Source organism: Pinus tabuliformis, chromosome Q (genome assembly GCF_031772625.1).
Source record: "Pinus tabuliformis cultivar Carrire ecotype Pingquan chromosome Q, CPIR1, whole genome shotgun sequence".
In the NCBI taxonomy this organism is placed as follows: Eukaryota; Viridiplantae; Streptophyta; class Pinopsida; order Pinales; family Pinaceae; genus Pinus; species Pinus tabuliformis.
Window position 1 is genome coordinate 1,133,915,529 of NC_142296.1, and position 13,714 is coordinate 1,133,929,242.

The following is a 13,714-nucleotide window of genomic DNA, read 5'->3' on the forward strand; positions in this document are numbered from 1 at the left end:
GCAGCATAGCCATGTGGGACAGAAGGTGAAAGGGTCCAATTTGTCATGGAAAAGACAATGAATGCAAATCAGTTGAGAGTAGGGATACCAAGCATGAAGCACATAAATGATCTGAGGGTGAAAAAACAACAAATGTAAGCTCTAACACTACTTAATGGCAAATACAGTGAGTAAAATAATTATTTCGTTTTAAAATGTAATAAGAAAGATATGGCATGATTCAATGTTCATATGAAGCTTATCTTTAAACATATGCATGGATAGGTAGTGTCCCTTTACACATGTACAGCTATTGTTGTTTCCATTGCTATCCATTAGTTGCACAGTAGTGTCTGCCATGAACTATAAATAAATTTAAATGGAAAATAGTCCATCTACTCCTCTATACCTGTTAAAATTGGCAACTAGGGCCAAACTCCATGCCGGTCATCTTATTTATGGCAGCTGATATTTTTCTTGGATCCCTCTCATCGAGAGGTTTAGGATTGATCTAAAGATCATCCGAATCCGATAAGTATTCATTAAGTTATGAATTTATTTGCGTTGTAAGACAATTCGTCAAGGTCGGCCAACAACCAAATAAACCCCACACCTGCTCAATGTTTTAGTATAAATAGAGGTGGCTTTCAAGTCATTTCAACACACTTGGGATCTCTTCCTCTCTCTACTTGTCTTTGGGTTTTAGTAGGAGGAGAGACCTAAGGAATAATGTTGCCCTGATTCAGAGGGCAGAAAGCCGGAACTGCCAGAAATGCTAGAAATGTCGGAAATGCCAGAAATGCTGGAAAAGCTGGAACTGCCAGAAAAGCCGGAACTGCTTGAAAAGCTGGAACTACTTGAAAAGTCGGAACTGCTGGAAAGCCGGAACTGCAAGAAAAGCCGGAAATGTCGGAACTACCGGAAAAGCCAAAAAAGCGGGAACTACTGGAACTGTCGGGAACAATCGGAACAGTTGGAACTGCTGGGAACAACCGGAACTGCGGGGAACTGCCGAAACAGCCGGAGCATCTATCTTTGAAGGAGAATAGCGTGCAAGCGACAACTAACATTGGGACAATTGTATGGTACTTAGCAGCAAATACACCAAGCATGCAATGTTACAGCTAGCATGTAAGGGACAACTAGCATGCAACAACAAGCATGCTAAGGACAACAAGCATGCTAGGGACAACAATCGTGCTAGGGACAACAAGCATGCAACAACAAGCAAGCAAGGTCCAGCCAACAAATAGGTCAGGAAGGAGAATAGCATGCAAGGGACAACTAACATTGGGACAGTTGTATGGTACTTAGCAGCAAATACACCAAGCATGCAATGTTACAGCTAGCATGCAAGAGACAACTAGCATGCAACAACAAGCATGCTAAGGACAACAAGCATGCTAGGGACAGCAAGCAAGCAAGGTGCAACCAACACATAGGTCAGGATGGCAACATGGTGCAACAATGGCACATAATGCAGTACAGTGATGTGTACAATCATGATTAATGAAGCGTGAAGAGATGCACCATAGTGATGATGGGTGCAGCATGGTGCAGCGCGGTGACGTGCAACATGATGACAAAATGCAGCACAACGATAGGTGAAGGAGTCACCTTGGAGAATTAGTTGAAGCAGCATGTCTTAAACTGATCTCGTGTATCATCTTCTTAAAGATGATCTATGCTCTTATCTAGATAAGTCAAAGTGTTGACTTCTGTTGTAAACGTACTATCTTTCTCTGGAAAAGATACGGAGCTAACTGTGAAAATTGAAATAAATTGCTCTAAGCATAGAACATACCTAAAATTAACATGGTATCAAAGCTGAGGTGAAGACAATGCCCAAGCAAGACCGAAAGAGCAATCACCGAAGACAGTTGGGAAAGGACAAAATGATCAGTGGATTCCTCATCCCTCTTCAAATTCATCAAGGGTGAAGTTGAAGCAAAGAATATTATTAGAATGGTGCAGCGAAATATGGCCTACCTAAATATCACTTCATTGGAAGACCAGATCTCAAGGTGGAAGGAAAGGCAGATACCTAGTTCGGCCATTATGCGAAGGAGTGTCTGAATCACAGGGACACATCACTTGATGATGATAACAATCATTCCAGGGACATCTTCAATGATCAAAGGAATGACAGGTAATGCAGGTCGTCAAGGAAATGGCCGACTCTTCATAGAAAGCAAGGAACCCCAGGTATGAAGAATCAAATGTTGTTTCTGATAAGATAAAGAAATGTTATCTTGTATTGGCCCTCTCCTTCAGATTCTTTGGGAATCTGGCTTATAGATTGTAGTGCTTCAAGGCACTTCATCAGATAGATGGGTGCACTCCCTAATTTCGTAGAGAAGGAAACAATCGTGGGATTATACTTGGAGACGATTCCACCTATCCCGGAAAGGGTGTAGGGAATGTTAACTCTCAATTGAATAAGGGTAACTCGATTCATTTACAGAATCTCTTTTATGTACCTGATTGCAAGAAGAACCTAGTGTCCATCTTGGAAATGGAAGTCAAAGGTTTCAGGGTGGCATTCATCGATGGAAAGGTACGTGTTAAAAAGTATAATTTTCAAAGATGCTTTTTCTCATGGGTTTAGGGTTGGCAATTTGTATCAAGTTGTAGGATGGTCCATTGGGGATCATGTCAATTGACATATCGCATCTATAACACCGGAGGTCTACCTATGGGGCCCTAACTGATGTGAGTCAAATGGTGATAGGGATGCCTAAATTCAAAAAGAGCATGAAAGTACATGTCAAAGATGTACTGAACGAAAATCTTACATGGGGACCATTCCCCTCATGTAGCAAGTCCACAGGTTTGGAACAACCCGAGGGGTTTGAGATTGATGATCAGGAATCTCACGTATGCAGGTGGAAGAAAGCCCTCTATGACTTGAAGCAAAACTCCCCGGGTGTAGTATGAGATGATTGATAGTTGTTAGATGAAGCTGAGATTCACTAAGAGTGAAGTCGATCCAAACCATTGTTTGAAGGTTGTAGATGAAAAACCTCTCATACGAGCACCTTATGAGGACGACCTATTTCTAACAGGTGTAGACCCTCTCATTTGTAGAAGTAAGAGGGAGTTGGATTCCGGATGTGGAAGGATAAACTGCAAGCCCATGACTACCTCGAGGATCTTAACTTTCAGAAGTTATATGGTAGTGATGTCGGACCAGATTTGGGAAATGCCTCTGAGTTTCATAAACTCATTCGCGTTGATGTTCTTGGTGAACTTCCGTCCAGACATATGTTTTGCAGATAGCATGGTGAGCTCATATTTGGTTGAGCCTCACTGGATTGGTGCCAAGAATTTTCTGAGATATCTTCGGGGCACAATCTCACATGGATTGAGATACATTGCAGGAAATATGAAACTGCATGATTATTCGAATGTTGACTGGGCATGCAGTGTGGAGAATCACTAGAGCACTTCTCAATGCTGGTTCTCTTTGGATTCTGCTTCGATGTCATGGACGAGAAGGAAGCAGAAGTCAGTTGCTATAAGCACCACCGAGACCGAATACATAGCTACGAGTATGATCTCGTGTGAAGCTGCATGGGTGTAGAAGCTCTTAAGTGAGCTGTTTGTACACATGATGAATACCACTGTGATTCTCTGTGACAACCAAAGGGGGGATTCGTTATTGAGGAATCCTGTATTTGATGATTGCTCCAGCAAATAGACATCAGATACTGCCTTATCTGTGATATGGTAAGTCGATGAGCGAGGAAGCTCCATCGCATTGAGACTGATGTACAGGTCGCAGACATTTTGTCAAAGCCCCGGGGAAAGGTCAAATCTGTGACTTTCTCGAACGACTTGGAGTCGTTGAGAGACCTTCTTATATGGGTCCTGCATGTTGCATGCATTGAGTTGTGGGAGCTCTGGGGTGCTTGGGGTACTTACTGGAGCAACATACGACCACAGGGCGACTCAACCTCCCTTGGTGGTGCGCTATGAATAGGATGATTAATTCTTCTGTGGACCAAGATGATTAGTTCTCTCGTGGCAACTCTGGAACAGGATGATTAGTTCTCCTGTGGGCCGGGATGATTAGCTCTCCCGTGGCAACTGTGGAATAGGATGATTAGTTCTCCTGTGGGCCGGGATGATTAGTTCTCCCGTGGCAACTGTGGAACAGGATGATTAGTTCTCCTATGGGCCAGGATGATTAGTTCTCCTGTGGGCCAAGATGATTTGTTCTCCGTGGCGACTATGGAACAGGATGATTAGTTCTCCTGGGGGCCAGCATGATTTGTTCTCCGTGGCGATTGTGGAACAGGATGATTAGTTCTCCTATGGGCCAAGATGATTAGTTCTCCGTGGCATCCACTGACAGGATGATTCGTTCTCCGGTGGACAAGATGATTAGTTCTCCTATCGAGGCATCCTACCCATGCAGTCTGGGACTCATGGGAAGTACCTCTCATCTGATCAATGAACAGGGAAATGAGGATAAGGACCATAGTAGTACTATCGATGGACGCATCGTTGTATCTACCATACTCCCTATGCTAGGATGACCTCCATTGATCTAGGATCAATGAAACTGATCTGGGATCAATATGAGTGGTTTGAGACACTCTCTTGTGACATTGATCTGGGATCAATGAAACTGATCTGGGATCAATATGAGTGGTTTGAGACACTCTCTTGTGACATTGATCTAGGATCAATGAAACTGATCTGGGATCAGTATGAGTGGTTTGAGACACTCTCTTGTGACATTGATTTGGGATCAATGATATTGATATGGGATTATTATGAGTGGTTTGAGACACTCTCTTGTGATATTGATCTGGGATCAATAAAACTGACTTCGGGTTAGTAAGAATGATGTGACACACTCTCTTCAGATGAAACTGACTTCAGGTCAGTAGAGAATGGTATGAGACATTCTCAATCAATTCTTCTTCATGGTTCAGTAAAGCAGAGCAGAGCTCAGCAGATCAAAGCAGAGTAGAGCAGAGCAGAACAGAGCTTAGCAGATCAGAGCAGAGCAGAGCAGTGCAGGGCACTAATGGCAAAGATAGTATAGTCGGACATATGGATCAACGGATGGAGTTCTCCCTAGTTGAGAGAGAGTGTGAAAATTGGCAACTAGGGCCAAACTCCATGTGGGTCATCTTATTTATGGGAGCTGATATTTTTCTTGGATCCCTCTCATCGAGAGGTGTAGGATTGATCTAAAGATCATCCGATTCCGATAAGTATTCATGGAGTTATGAATTTATTTGCGTTATAAGACAATTTGTCAAAGTCCGCCAGCAACCAAATAAATCCCACATGTGCTCAACGTTTTAGTATAAATAGAGGTGGCCTTCAAGTCATTTCAACACACTTGGGATCTCTTCCTCTCTCTACTTGTCTTTGGGTTTTAGTAGGTGGAGAGATCCTAAGGAATAACGTTGCCCTGATTCAGAGGGCAGAAAATCGGAACCGCCGGAAATGTCGGAAAAGCCGGAACTGCTGGAAAATCGGAATTGCCAGAAAAGTTGGCACTGCCCGAAAAGCCGAAAATCCGGAATTACCGGAAAAGATGGAACTGCTAGAAAAGACGGAACTGCTGGAAAAGCCGGAATTACCGGAAAAGCCGGAATTACCGGAAATGTCGGAACTGCCAGAAAAGCCAGAACTGCTGGAAAAGCTGGAACTGTCGGAAAATCCGGAACTGCTGGGACTGTCGGAACTGTCGAGAACAGCCGAAACTGCTGAAGCAGCCAGAGCATTTGTCTCCAAAGGAGAGCAGCGTGCAAGGGACAACTATTTAGCATTGGGACAATTGTATGGTACTTAGCAGCAAATACAACAAGCATGCAATGTTACAGCTAGCATGCAACAACAAGCATGCTAGGGACAACAAGCAAGCAAGGTGCAGCCAACACATAGGTCAGAATGGCAACATGGTGCAGCAATGGCACATAATGCAATACAGTGATGGGTACAGTCATGATTAATGAAGTGTGATGAGATGCAGCATAGTGATGATGGGTGTAGCATGGTGCAGTGCGGTGAGATGCAACGTGATGACGAAATGCAACACAACGATAGGTGAAGGAGTCAACTTGGAGAATTAGTTGAAGCAGCATGTCTTCAACTAATCTCATGTATCATCTTCTTAGAGATGATCTATGCTCTTATTTAGATAAGTCAAAGTGTTGACTTCTGTTGTAAACGTACTATCTCTCTCTCTCTCTCTCTGTTGAACTATTGAAGAGCATATAAGAAGAATTGATCAAGGGTTTCCCCACATTGGGGTTTGTCCCTGGCTAGCGCCACATCTTGTGTCCTCTTTTCTTGGCTTGTCTTCTACGATTTATGTTTATGTTCTATCTGCTGTTTACTTTAATGCTGATGTGATTGGTAATCTGGAAAAGATATGGAGCTAACTGTGAAAATTGAAATAAATTGCTCTAAGCATAGAACATACCTAAAATTAACAATACCACTCTAGGCTTTAGATTGTATCTAGTATTTACCAGATTCAGGGCAAATTTTTGTCCCATTCATTGTTTCCTGATTTATTATATATTAATTAGTCATATCCAGTTCATCAGTTGACAATAAACATTGATAACATATGCAGCACTGCAACTTACAAGGGTGTACAAGGATCTCTTATCTTAAGCGGAGATGCTTGTATAAGTGATGAACAGAAGTGCTCAGGCCTCTCCACCGACAATTTCCAACAGGCAATAAAAGAACATATAAATCCTTACTGAAATGATGAAATGAGATGTTACTCACTAAAAGGGTGTGTTCAAACTGGGCACTCCGCTTGCCATCTGCTGTCACAGCAGTCCATCCATCTGGCCACATTCTGTCACGCCATACTCCTATGAAGGTGGTAATGATGTTTTCATGTGAGCTACAACCTAAAATCATTTTACAGATGGTAAACATGAAAAATAACTCAACCAATATGCCTAATGCCAAACCTGCATTGATCATGGGCTCAATGGTGAATGTCTGTCCAGCTTTCATGATACCCACAGCTTTATTTCCTATTTGTCGTCAAGTTGTCAATAAGCTCACCCGAAATACCTGAGCACTGTAATAAGATTTCTGTATGGTGTAATTACTAACAGGGAAGAACATTACACATTTACAACACCATATATTTATATTTAACATACTAAGAAAGCTCAAAGTATTTTCAAACATGTACAATTTTAGATCCATGGCTTATGGACTCAATTTTGTTCTGAAACAAGTAGATTCTAATATTAATGAGTGCCAAACATCATAAAAAAATAGGATACGGCCATAGTGAGGTATATTTGGTGCACAATGGAAGAGCTCGCCAATACCATGCCCACAATAGGATTTCACCTATTCCAGAACCCACACAATGTTAGCCTTATTAAAAGAGAATAAACACTTACATATACACGCAACGTATGGATTAAACCGAAACAGTATGTTCATTGTTAACAACCAGATGGAAGATCCCCATACCACAGAAACCCCTGACATTGAAGCATGTCGACTGATAACCTCTCCCACTTCACGAAATCTTACTCCCGGTTTCACTGAGAACGACAAATAAACAGCAGAATATAGGATAAAGCCAATTAAAATATCCTACACCACAAACATTCCATAGAAGGCCATCCTTTCTATAAAATAGTATAGCTGGAGCCAGATCATGTACAACCAACTCCTAAATGTAAATGAGCTTCAATGAAAACTAAGCACAACCATACATCATTAGAAATGCACATCATAATTATTTCAAAGCAGATACTAAAAAGTCAGCTTTAAGTTTTCTTTATAGTTACAAAAAAGTGAATTCCACAATAGCAAGAGACTAAAGTAGAAAATAGTGCATCCAAAAGCTCCCAAAGGAAGACCAATAGTAGCATTGAGACTATCCTCACTAACAATTTAAAACCAATACAAGAAGCAAAAACAAAGAGAGAACACTGAATATAAAGGAAATCCCAAAAGTAACTCACGAGACATATCAGCCAAGGCATGGGATCAGCAAAAGTCATTTGTTAAAGATGCCTAATTTTATCTATCTATTCCATTAAGCATGTTTTACAGAAGGTCCTGTAGAGATGTAGCAATGTTTTATATATTACACCAAATCCAGAGATATAAATTGCTTTCTCCGACTAATGTCGCCACATATGACATGCTGGGATTCAAAATAATTTGGCTTGAGACTAACCAAACTGAAATATGAAAGAGCGACATTTCAAAGATGTGATCTAATTTCTGGCACTGGCCATCAAACAGTCCTTTACTGCTCAGCTAGATTATCAATTTAAAATACTGAATTGCTTCAACAGAACTGTTTCTAGAAACTCCTTTATAGTTATCTGGTGCAGAAATAGGACTACCATTAACTGTCTACAAAATTTCAGAATATATTGCTTCAAATAACTTCAGAGCAGAACTCTTGAGATAACAGCCATAGTTATATTCTTCACAATCTGGTAAAGACTCGAACAGTTAAAAAACGTGTTGGCATTACACACTGTAGTAGAACACAACCTAATGGAATGACAGTTAAGCTCCAAAAATTGTTGGCATTCCAGAGTGCAATATACCCCAAGTTGCTAATGTAGAATGTCAATCAAGGCCAATCTTTCTATCAGAAGAAAAACCAGTCAATATGAGTTTTAAATGACCACAAATTTACAAAATTTAACAATGATTATTATCAAAAAAGCAGAGCTTTAGTTTGCACCTTATTCACTATGAAATATAGGAAATTGCAGAAAAGAAAACCTGAACACAGAGCTGATCCGTATTTATGAAGGAATGAAATGAAATACAGATTTAAACAGAACAAAAAAATTGTTGACCTAGATTGTCATTGATGTCAATATGGCAATATTCTGGATGAGTATACAATGATGTGAAGCCAGGCAGAGTGGATCCATGAAGAAACAGGAGCAAGAAGCCAAGGAGCAAAGCCATCAGGGAAGCCATCAGAAGAGGAACACATCAAAGGAATATTGCAGAATATCAGAGCAAGAGAGGCATATTGGAAATGATATCAGAAGCCATCAATGTATGAAGCTATCAAAGAAGTTCATTGAAAGACATTGCAAAGCCAAAGGAAGACCTATTGGAGCAAAAGGAGCCATATCGGGAGTATCGTATGTATTATATGCCCAAGAAGTCCCGCAAAGAGGAAAAAGTCATCAAAAGAGAAGGAACAAAGAGGAACACGCATCAGGAGGAGAAGCCAGCAGAAGAGCAGTTAACAGAGGAACCATATCATGAGATATCGAAGGAATATCAGAGAGGATCTATTGGAGCAGTGTATCAGAAGCCATAGGAGCGATAAGCCAAGAGCAGATAAGAGCGGAGCAGTATATAATATCGGCAGAAATCAAGAAATGAATTAAAGTCAAAGTGAGGAGACAAATGAAGATTGAATGCACAAGGGCCGTTGGATCTCAGAGATCAATGGTCCAGATCAAGCCGCTGAGGAACAGAGGGAAACCCGAAGTAAGCGAGAACCGTTCGATCGATAGATCGACAGATCTAATGGTCATCACATGGCATAGATGTGAGGGCGTTAACTCGCGAGGAAAGCAGTTTTGCAATAGGGAGTGGTATTTCGGGCGAGGTAGAAGTGGTAAGTGGTATTGAAGGGTGAGCACCTGATTCCACTTATCGATTGACACGTCGCACGTCGGAGGAGAGAGGAAACCGCTTTATCAGGCGAGTAATCCTCGTGCATGTAGCTCACCCGATATAGTTGTCGAGCGTTGGATCAAATGCGGTTATGATCTACGGTGCAGGATCACCGAGCAGCTTTGTTGGTCGAGTGTAACATCAATTGTCAGATGGGATGGTAAGATCTACGGTGGAGGATTGATTTGATAAAGGTAAACATTGGAAAATGTGCAAAGGTTGTAAAAAGGCGGAAAAGGTAAGTTACGCATGATTATTGTGTATTTCTATTATATAAACATTATAATAGAAATAGCGCGGATATAAGGATTTCATGTGGTTAAATTCTATATAACCAATGATAAAGAGTGGGAAGGTTATATATATGCGGCTAAGGGTTAATGAAGGTTTATAAGGGTTGAATGAGTCCCGATATTAAAGTGAATGAAATCATAAGGGCTGTCACCCCTGAATCACCGATTGTGATATGTATGCGGACCTGCTGCAACATTATAATATGACCTATTGAAATATCGCATCTGTTGAATCGCAATGTTCAAAAGAATTGACACCGTCGGACTGCCGATTGCGATATATATATATATATATATATATATATATATATATATATATACGGACCTGACGGGTGTATTAACTTCTGTTTAATGTAATATCGCATCCGGTTCAATCGCAAGTCTTGAAGGAGTGTAACGATATAAACTGCCGATTGCGATAAGGCGATGGACCCGACGGAGTTATTAACAACTGGTTAATAACATAATCGCATCCGCTCCGTCGGCAGAAGGGGAATTGGCCATGTTATGTGCAAACCTCTGATTGCGATAGAGTTGTATATAATATTGCATCCAGTAGGAGCAATCGGCCATCGGCGATGGTATAGGCACGACTTATAAAAGACCTCCAGAAAGTTGTGATTGCGATTGGATAGTGACGTGGCATGTGGGACCTCTCTGTTGGTACAACCTCTCTAATGAAATCCTCCGTAAATAATGATTGAATCTATTGTATAAATATTAAAGAAAAAAGGGCCTCTCTGATATTGTTTAATATGCAACATTTCTTTGTAATTCGGCCTCTCTTCTGAATTTATGTGTCCTGTGAGTATTGGAACACTCGAATAGACAGAGGAAGCCACGGACCGGGACGTCGAAGAGTCAAGCAAGCGTAGATGGACGAGCGAGCGCAGAGGAAGCTAAAGCAATCGAAGGAGGGAAGCCAAAAGGTCAAGCGAGCGTTGAGGAAGCCGAAGGTCGAGCGAGCGTTGAGGACGCCGAAGGTCAAGCAAGAAAGGAGGAAGCCAAAGGTCAGCATATCAGGCTTATGTAACAGGGAAAAAAGTGGTTAAAATTGGTGAACTGGAAGAAAGGAAGAAGTAGTAGGTCCAGCAGGACAAGAGGAAGCCAAAGGTCCAATAGGACAGGAGGAAGCCGATTGTCCAGCAGGACAGGAGGAAGCCGAAGGACGAGCAACTCTGTTAATTGGATTCACCTTTGAAAAGCTTAGACCAGTGCTAGGTTAATTAGAGCTTAGTGCAGCTAATAGTAGACTCACTAAAGCTGTGTGGAGACATTATCAGAGATCATGATAGCTATTTGATATCATCATGAGATAACTTTTGCAGACTCTGTGTGGACAGTATGAAGAGTTGTAAAGACTTCTTCATATGAAGACTAGTTGCCATTGATGTTGTAGCATGGAGACTACAGTGAAGCTGTAAACAAACAGAATTCAGTAAAGAAGAGTTTTGGGAGCAGAACGTTACTATCAAACATGCCTTGACAGCAGAGGGTTGGAGCCCTTGAGGTTCGTGCCTCAGAACTGGAAGGATTGGTGACCCAGGAGTTGGTGCTCCTAAGTCCAAGGTTGGTGCCTTGACAAAAAGAGTTGGTGCTCTAGAGGTTGGAGCCTCACAAAAGTCCAAGTTGATGCTTGGCAACAGATTGGAACCATATATATATATATATATATATATATATATATATATATATATATATATATATATATATATATATATATATATTGTATCTATTTTATTGCAACGATTATATTAATAAAAGCATTTATTCTTGTTGTTCATCTTGTGTTCTGAATATAAATGTTTTGACTGGAAAAAATAACAATTGAAAACAGACGGAATTCAGTAAAGAAGAGTTTTGGGAGCAGAACATTACTATCAAACATGCCTTGACAGCAGAGGGTTGGAGCCCTTGAGGTTCGTGCCTCAGAACTGGAAGGATTGGTGACCCAGGAGTTGGTGCTCCTAAGTCCAAGGTTGGTGCCTTGACAAAAAGAGTTGGTGCTCTAGAGGTTGGAGCCTCACAAAAGTCCAAGTTGGTGCTTGGCAACAGATTGGAACCATATATATATATATATATATATATATATATATATATATATATATATATATATATTGTATCTATTTTATTGCAAAGATTATATTAATAAAAACATTTATTCTTGTTGTTCATCTTGTGTTCTGAATATAAATGTTTTAACTGGAAAACATAACAATTGAAAAGAAATACTAATCCCCCCCCCTAGAATTTCCAGCAAAAATACAACGAAAGAACAAAATTTCAATTAATTAAGAACACGTACTGAAAACTTTTTACATGCAAAATGGAACAAACTAGCTCAGGCAATCGTAGCTTATCTCTGAGAAGAGTTGTGACAGCTACATGCCTTTTGCATTGTGTTACAATGAGACTCAGAGACCTTTTTATCATGAAGAAGTGTGAAACCCTAACCCTAGGCAATGAAGCGCCAACGGTTATGGGCCCCGTTGGGATAAGTGGGACCGCTAACTTCTCGAGGTCGTAACTTTGGCATATGATCTCCATTGACTATCATAATACCTTGTTTCGAAAATCTCCACGAGGTGGCAAAAAAAGACTATCTCAAAAAAATTCTAGCACCTTTCCAGTCTCTCCGTTTTCCAAGAAAACATCTTTTAGGACCTCAAAATAGCTGCAGAAGTTTAGGCCCCGAAAAAGTGCCAAAAATAAAAAGTTGTGCTAGAATTAAGGAAACTGAAAAGAAACAATGTTGGGGATCCAAGTGGAATAGGCAAGTGGCCACCAATAGCCACCTGGATCAGTCCTCCCCCCTAAGGAAGCAATGGTCCCCATTGCGTTGAGCGTCTCCATGAGATGGGGAAACTTTTGTTGAACTTGGTCCCTGGTGAGCCACTTGCCTTGGTGTAGGAACTGGTTGGCTTTGACAACCCGATACAGTTAGATTCTTTGTTAGCGAGTGTGCTTAATTTGTGTGTCCATGATCTGGTTAGTTGTGGCATGCTCAATGCAATCTAGGTTGAGCTCTGTTGGTCTCAACTGCTCAACAATGTCTGATGTGTCCAGCAATGGTGGAAAGTACGGTCGAAGGTGGTCCACATTGAACATTGGGCGCAAGCCAGGAATGGGGGAATGCTAAGCTCGAAAGCTTTGTCACCCACAACCTTGGTGATGGTGTAAGGCCCATATCGGAGTCGTTGAAGCTTCCGATGGGCTCTAGTCAGGTGCTCCTTTTGCAAATGTAACCAAACTTTGTCACACTTGAAACTTATGTGGCACCCAATGTTGATCATGACGTTGTTTGTACTTGCCATTGGCTTTATCCAGGATATCATGGACCTGCTGGCGGATGGGCTAGATGTGTTCAATAAATCTAGTGGCTTTATCAACTTCGAACTGAACATCTGCAGATTTTGCCTGTGTAGTCGCAAGACGGATTGCGACATCAATGGGACATAATTGATGAAATCCCATGCCCGCTTGAAAGGTGTTGTGACCAATTGAGCTATGGACAGCTATGTTATAGTTGTGTTGCACATAGGGAAGACTCTTGTCCCATGTTTGTGGATGCTCGGAGTTGTACATGCGTAGTATGCGCACTATCATACTATTGACAACCTTTGTCTAGCCATCAGTCTGCGAATGGAATGTAGTCGACTTTGTGAGCTTAGTGTCCAGTAACGACCAGAGGTTCGAACAAAATGTGCTCAGGAACCTGTTATCCTAATCTGATATAATGGTTTGTGGAATCCCAAAATGAACCCACA

General features: G+C 41.2%; 1 protein-coding gene across 1 annotated transcript in view; it reads right to left on the reverse strand.

Annotated features, from left to right (window-relative positions):
- LOC149223542 (methionine aminopeptidase 1A-like) overlaps window positions 1-13,714 on the reverse strand; it is a 212,673-nt gene that overhangs the window by 23,125 nt on the left and 175,834 nt on the right. Inside the window, exons 14-17 of the mRNA XM_089385870.1 lie at window positions 7,456-7,529; window positions 7,260-7,329; window positions 6,936-7,001; window positions 6,745-6,833 (exon numbers count right to left, since the gene is read on the reverse strand). Of these exons, the coding sequence (XP_089241996.1) occupies window positions 6,745-6,833; window positions 6,936-7,001; window positions 7,260-7,329; window positions 7,456-7,529 (299 nt within the window). The remainder of the gene's footprint in view (window positions 1-6,744; window positions 6,834-6,935; window positions 7,002-7,259; window positions 7,330-7,455; window positions 7,530-13,714) is intronic.